This window comes from Mandrillus leucophaeus, unplaced genomic scaffold, assembly GCF_000951045.1.
Source record: "Mandrillus leucophaeus isolate KB7577 unplaced genomic scaffold, Mleu.le_1.0 Scaffold820, whole genome shotgun sequence".
NCBI classification, from domain to species: domain Eukaryota; kingdom Metazoa; phylum Chordata; class Mammalia; order Primates; family Cercopithecidae; genus Mandrillus; species Mandrillus leucophaeus.
The window spans coordinates 61,547-68,770 of record NW_012108920.1 but is presented as its reverse complement, the minus strand read 5'-3'; the positions used below and the strand labels follow the sequence as shown (position 1 = coordinate 68,770).

General features: G+C 58.4%; 1 protein-coding gene across 1 annotated transcript in view; it reads right to left on the bottom strand.

Moving 5' to 3' along the window:
* Positions 1-494: 494 nt before the first annotated feature.
* Positions 495-7,224, bottom strand: part of MMP11 (matrix metallopeptidase 11) — an 8,266-nt gene continuing 1,536 nt past the window's right edge. The window contains exons 2-8 of the mRNA XM_011967993.1: positions 5,429-5,610; positions 4,294-4,437; positions 4,081-4,214; positions 3,696-3,937; positions 3,387-3,603; positions 2,327-2,584; positions 495-1,402 (exon numbers count right to left, since the gene is read on the bottom strand). Of these exons, the coding sequence (XP_011823383.1) occupies positions 1,269-1,402; positions 2,327-2,584; positions 3,387-3,603; positions 3,696-3,937; positions 4,081-4,214; positions 4,294-4,437; positions 5,429-5,610 (1,311 nt within the window). The 3' untranslated portion in view covers positions 495-1,268. The remainder of the gene's footprint in view (positions 1,403-2,326; positions 2,585-3,386; positions 3,604-3,695; positions 3,938-4,080; positions 4,215-4,293; positions 4,438-5,428; positions 5,611-7,224) is intronic.

The window sequence follows — 7,224 nt, the reverse complement described above, 5'->3', positions numbered from 1 at the left end:
ACCACCATGCCCACCTAATTTTTTATATTTTTAGTAGAGACGGAGTTTCATCATGTTAGCCAGGATGGTCCCGATCTCCTGACCTCGTGATCCACCCCCCTCGGCCTCCCAAAATGCTGGGATTACAGGTATGAGCCACCATGCCCGGCCTTGCATCCTTTTTTAAAACATTTTTTTTTTTTTTCTACCTGAGGTTAGTTAAGCCTATGGATGCAGAAACCACAGCTATGTATGGAAGGCTGGACTGTGGCATGAGCAGATAAAATGACCACCACCCTGGAGGATGAACAGAGGGGACAAGCAGGAAAGTGGGGAGCCAGTTAAGAAGTCACTATAACAAAATGTGATGTAGAAATGGAGCAGAAGGAGCCCTGAGCACTGTGCCCAGCCCCAAGGTTGGTGGACTTTGACCCTGGCTCCCAGGACAGGGCTGAACAGCGGCCAGGCCTCCCCATCTTAGCTGAACATTCACAAAAAGAGACCAAGCAGGCAGGTAGAAAACAACTGTGTTTAATGACAATCCTCAGTTTAAAAAAAAAAAGAAAGAAGAAGAAACTTTACACACACTGTACACACATTTACAATGGCTTTGGAGGATAGCAGTGCTGCAAAAAGGGCTTCAGGAGGATCCGGCCTGGGAAAGGATTGAGGTATGTTGCAGCCTCCAGGGCCCAGGGTCTCCTGCATGAAGAATCCCCCTCCCCAGTTGACTGTGAACTTTTTGGCCTGGATTCTGCAGAACAGATTTCCAGGATTGTCAGCCAGAAGGCAGACAGATGCAGGCACCTATCAAGACCTGACCTCAGGAAGTAGTCCTGCCCTACAGCCCAGTTGCTCAGCCAGGGCTGAAGGCCACGGGGCCCCAGCACCCTTGCTTCAGTGCCAGCCCCTGGAAGGAACCTCACAACAGGGATAGAGCAAGGACACTTCAGTTCCCCCAGCCCTGCCATGGTGCTACCCTGAGGGACAGGGATGAAGACAGGGCAGCCAGGTTTGCCAGGACCTGCATAGCTGGCCCAAGACTGCCCTTCCTCTTAAGTCATGCCAAAGCCTCCCTTCCCAATCTGAGACAGTTGCTGGCAGGTGACCACGACCTGCGTGGCCCTCCCTGCAGTTGTCATGGTGGTTGTACCCCACCCCATCCCCCTGAGGAGACATGGGCTCAGTCCCATGCCTGGTGCCCACAGCCACAAAGATGACCATGGGTCTCTAGCCTGATATTCGTGGCCTGGCAGGGGTCAGCACCCCTGAGGGCATCCAAGCCATGGTCAGAGGAAAGTGTTGGCAGGCTCGGCACAGCCGAAGAAGTCGGGACCCACGAGACGGGGGAAGCCTTCCAGAGCTTTCACCTTCACAGGGTCAAACTTCCAGTAGAGGCGGCCGCGCAGGAAGTAGGCATAACCTGAGAAGAGAAGGTGGTCAAGCCTAGGCGAGTGGACACTGGGCCCTACTCCTGCCTGTCAGGCTGTGCCCAGGGATAGGCACTAAGGGAGGGCTGGGTGAGCAGCCCTTGGCCACTGTTGAGTTCCTCGAGTCCTGCAGGATCCAGGGCCAGCCTTTTGGAACCTCTCTTCCCTCTAGGGAGCCCTTCTGCCTGTCGCGGAATCTGGGCTGGGCTAATACCCAGCCTGACAGGTACCCAGAGCCTCAGAGGCCTGAGTCCCACCTCTCAGGAAAGCAAGTCCCGTTGCCCCTACCACCCTCCACATCACTCTCTCCTGCACCCATTAACCAGGCTGTTGACGGGCATCCGGAGTCCTGGAGCTGGAGGCTATCCTAGGATAGCTGTCCCAGTGGGTCCTGATGTGGGAGAAAGAACACAGAAGAGGAGCCCAGCAGGGGAGGGAGCGCTGGACTGGCTCTAGCCCTCTGTGCTTGTGGGAGGCTGGGTGGGTCAGTGGTTAGGGGCAGGGACCATCAGGGTAGAAGCTGAGGTTAGGGGCCTCATTGCCTGAGCCTCCGTTTGCTCCTCTGGAAACTGGGTTCACAACAGGTGTTACATCAGGGGGCTGTTCTGAGAACTGAATGAGACCAGTAAGGAGCTTAGAGCATTGTTGGCCCTCAGTGTACGGCAGTTTATTGTTCTAATGGCTGTGGCTGAGGAACCAGGGTAAGACCTTGCACTTCTCTGACCCTCAGTCTGCTCATCTGCAACATGGAATGCAGCACTAGCTGGCCACCGAGAGGAGGGCAGATGGCGCTGGGCAAAGGTCCTGTGATGAAGAGCCAGGCTTCCTGTTGCAGGCATGTAGGAGCCCAGCCACCACCAGGTGGGAGATGCGGCTGCTGTGCCCACCTCCTACCAGCTACCCCACCCCCAACGCACCATCAGCATCCTGGAAGGCAGCGTCGATCTCAGAGGGCACCCCTCGCCAGTCAGTGGCCCTGCGGGGCACGGGACTGTCTACACGCCGGGTGCTGGGGTGGAAACGCCAGTAGTCCCTGCCTCGGAAGAAGTAGATCTTGTTCTTCTCAGGACCCCAGACCAAGGCGGCATGGACCGGGAACCTCACCAGGCCCAGCTCGGTGAGGGGTGCGGGGCCCAGGACTGGCTTTTCACCATCATACACCCAGTACTGAGCACCTGCCAGAGAGGGAAGAGGCTGCAAGGACCTGCCCAGCCACCACTGCCATGCCCAGCCACTGTGGACCTGCTTGACTCCCACCACAGACTCTCCCAGCCACAGTTTCCTCATTAGTAAAACATGCAGGCCAATGCCTGCTCAGCACCCCACCCGCAGAGGGAAGTGGGAGGCCTGGGATAAGCTGAGGCAGTGAATGCTCTGTAAACTAGCGCATGGGCGAGGTTACTCTCATCAGTGGAGGGCTGTCTGGGCGCCTGCTCCTTCCACTGGCATTTGGCCATGACAAATGCCTGCTGACCATTCCCTGGGCCCCTGCAGGGTGGGCTGCCCTGGAACCCACGCAGGTTTCCCATGCTGTGCCTTCATTTGTGAAGTCCCTGGCATCTGCAACGCTCCAGGCTCTCATCTCTGCCAGTTGAAGATGGAAATCCCAGCTCTAGGATGACAGACCTGGATCAATTCCCTGCCCTGCCTCTTCCCAGCTACACTCTTGGTGAGTCACTTCACTGCCTGGGAGCCCCAGAGGCCGCATCTCTAGAACCCTGCCCCATGGGGTGGCTATGAGAGTTGAATGCCCCACCGTGCAATCCCTTCCATGCTGCTCCTATCTCAAGAGCCATCTCCGGGAGCCTCCTACCTGTGCCTGAGGAGCAAACCACACTCTCTTCCTTGGCCCCCAGGCTTTGGGGCACCTCTCCCTGTCCACTGTGTCCCTGAGGATCCGTCTGTCTGTTCCTGCCTTTGGCCATAACATTCCTGGCTCTGGGAAGTCTCTTGAGCAGATCCTCAACCCCCACTCACCTTGGAAGAACCAAATGTGGCCCCGGGCATCCTCAAAGGCAGCGTCCACAGGGCTGGGCAGTCCCTGCCAGTGGCGAGAGGCCAATGCTGGGTAGCCGGGTTGCAGCTGGCCCCCACGCAGGCGCCACACAAAGCCCGCTTTGAAGAAAAAGAGCTCGCCTCGGATGGTGGAGACCGCGTCAAAGGAGGCCTCGCAGGCATCTGGTGGGGCATCCGGCTGTGGGGGGAGAGAGGGACACATGCCGAGGGCATATGTTGCAGCCACAGCGGCCAGCAGAGGAGCAGGGGGACTGGCAGGCAGGGCCTCACCTCCAGCGGTGCAATCTCATTGGTGTCTATCCCAGCCTGGGGGCCCAGGGCTGGGGTCCTGGAGGTAACAGTGGGCCGGGGCTGGCCATATAGGTGTTGAATGCCCCTGCGGTCATCTGGGCTGAGACTCAGCGGGTAGCGGAAGGTGTAGAAGGCAGACATGAGGGCCTTGGCGGCTGTTGTGTGCTGCAGCCCCAGTACGTGGCCAAATTCATGGGCTGCCACCTGCAGCAGGTCTGTGCCTGGAAAAGGGAGGTGGCTCAGCAACCCCCAAACCTCCCGCCCAGGACATCCAGCTCCAGACCCCAGCTCAGTGACCTTGGCGAGTCCCCATTCTTTATGATCTTCAGTTGCCCCATCTGGAAAATGGGTCCCCAGCCCATACCCTGGTCATCCCCGATAGTCCAGGTCTCATCATAGTCGAAGTGGACATCCCCTTCTCGGTGAGTCTTAGGGAAGAAGGCATGGGCCAGGATGCCCCCAGGCCCATCAAACGGCAGGTCGTCCCCATGCCAGTACCTACAGATGGGTGGGGGTGGGGTCAGTGGCTGCTGGCAGGTGAGGCTGTTCCCAGAGGGGTCCCAGGCCACCCATTCACCTGGCGAAGTCGATCATGATGTCAGCATGGCCCTTGTGCACCTCAGTGAAGGTGAGTGGCGCCACATCACTCCATACCTTTAAGGCCTCTGCCATCGTCTGCCGCACCTGCTCCTGCACCAGCTGCCATGGGAACCGAAGGATCCTGGAGGGAGATGGAGGGGCCTGGGCCTTAGGGAAGGCACAGCCCCTGATGGCTGCGGCACCAGGAGTTGCCCCTGGATGCCTGGTGGGTGTGTGAACACTGAGGACACAGGCCAGGTGTGCTCTGGGCCTCAGCTTCAGCGCACTGGTCTCCCCGGCCACACAGGCACATGTGTATGTGGTTTGCTCATACTTAGGCAAACACAAGTGTCTGCATTCAGTGGAAAGAACCAGGACTAGGGGTCCCGAGACCCCCATCCTAGACCTGACAGTGCCACTCACTGTGGGGAGACCTTTGTTCCTTGAGCCCCTGTTGGTTCCCAGACCCCCACTTAGGAAATTCTGAAGACCCCAGTCTCAGCTCCAATGCTGTGTAACACCAGCCCATTCTTCATTCCCAGGCTGGGTCCCCGCCCGCAGGATGTGTGAGTCCCAGCTTCCCCATCACCTGCCCAGGGTCCTCCCAGGTCACCCAGTGAGATGCCCACTATTGCCTCTCTCTGCTTACCACTGTCTCCACCTGCTCGAAGCCCAAGTTGTGATGGTAGAGTTGGACAATGACATGGCTGACACCCACCTCAGACTGAGGATGGGGCTATGTCTGCCTCATTCACCATGCAGTCCCAGAGCCTGGTCCTCACAGGTCTCTAGTAAAGGCTGCCTGAGTGACTGAACACCTGTCCGCAGGCATGTGCTGGGACTCTTTGCATGATGACAGAGGCACTGCCCCTCTGCTGAGGGAGGGTCTCCATATGTGTGTGTGTCTAAGTCGGCGTTTCAGGCTGTTTGCCTATAGATGGCCCCCATGGGGTTCAGCGGGCACACAGGGCTGTTAGACACAAAGATCTACCCCTGGCCTGCGTCTCAAGCTGCAGCTGTGAGGGAGGCTGGCTTACCCACGGACACACAGGTGGCTTTCTAGTGTCCTGCTCCCAGGCCCCTACCTGTAGGTGAGATCCGTCTTCTCCCAGCGCCCGCCAGACAGCACGAACCTCTTCTGTCGGTTGCGGGCACTCAGCCCATCAGGTGGATCAGGCACGCCACAGCGGGGAGGCCTAAGGCCACTGGCAGGCCGGGGGGCCTCCTGCGTGGCAGGGGCAGGCGCCGGGCTACTGAGCAGGGCTGCATGCCAGGGCTGTGGCCCCCTCCTCTCGGCATGGCGGTGGTGGGTGTCCTAGGCAGGAGAGATGACACGAGGGTCTGGTCAGGCCTAAGGTCCACATGGCCCACAGTTAGAGGCGTGGCCCATCAGCAAACCCACATGCAACCCCAGCCCACTGTGTGGCAGGGCAAATGGGAGGAAAAGGGCACCAGCATGTGGCCAGGCCCTTTGGCATCGGCCTGGCTCTCTGGTTTCCTAACACCTTGTTCCAAGGCATCAAGCTGTCCCCTACAGCGTGGAGGACCCTGGGCTGCCTGTCACCTACTCCAGCTACTTAGGCCAATGAGGTCTGGGGGTGGGGGCACACTGGGACTGGCTATGAGCCATACACTCCAGGAATGGACCCCAAAAATCTTCCTCCAAGGGAACACGAGGCAACCTCCGCCTGCTCCCCACAGAAATTCACTTCCACCTCCCTTTCTTCCTGTGTCCACTAAGTTCAGACACACCTGGGTCACCCCCCATGCTGTCCCTGTCCTGTGAGTAGGCTCTGCCCTCTCTCCTGCCCAGGATTTCCCCCACCTCCTCCCCAGTGTGGAGCGGCTGTAGCCCTGTAGTGTGGCCTCAGTCAGTGTAATCTGACTGCTGGGGGTGACACTGATTTGTGGACTGGACAAGGTGAGGTACGTACAGCACCTAGCACAGGCCCAGCACCCGGGAGGGCACCTGGCCACTGAGGCCTGGCTTCTAGCAGAGGCAGTTTTGGTCACACCCCACCAGGGCTAGGAGTAAGGTGGGAGCTGATCTGTGATCTGCCTGCCTTCTTCAAGCGGGGAGGGTGGGGACAGTTAATTACCAGGGGCCCAGCCCCACTCGCCAAAGCCCCAGGACCACAGATAGCTATTCAGACCTGAGCTACATCCTGCTACCCGTCTATAAGTCTCCAGGGCAGATGTTACAGTTCTTGTGCATGAGAAAAACAGAAGCTCAGAGAGGTTGGGGACCATGCAAAGTCACCCAGCAAGGGCAAGGCAAGGCCAGGCCAGGACCCTGGCAGCCCAGGGCTAAGGCTAAGGCCTGGTTCTGGATACCGCACAGAAGCCAAGTCTCCTTCCTGCACTGAAGGAGAGGGATGGAGCTGTGCTCTTTGCTGAGAGACTCAGCACCTGTCTGGTCCCCGCAACTGCAGCCTCCTCACAGCCATATTTGGGGCAGGAGCTCAGCCACTCAGGCCCCACCTCACCCTCAGCCTTTGGCAGCTCTCCCAGGCTCCAGACACCCCAGGGATCTGATCAGCGTCCCAACACTCCCTGCTTCTGATCCCAGAGCTGAGGAGTCAAGAACACCCCACCATGAAGGGGGGCCTTCTGAACACGGAGGCTATGGAACTACTAATGGTGTGAGGCTCTGCAGCAGCTTCCTCCCGTTTCCGAGCTTGCTTATTGCATAGTTACCTGGCACAGCGCAGCCTCACTGGGTTGTGGGTTCTGGCCGATTCTGGGCTTATTGGTTTTTTGTTTTGTTTTCTTGAGACGGAGTCTCACCCTATTGCTCAGGCTGGAGTGCAGTGGCTGGCACGATCTCAGCTCACGACAACCTCCACCTCCCGGGTTCAAGCAGTTCTCTGCCTCAGCCTTCCGAGTAGCTGGGATTACAGGTGACCACCACTATGCCTGGCTAATTTTT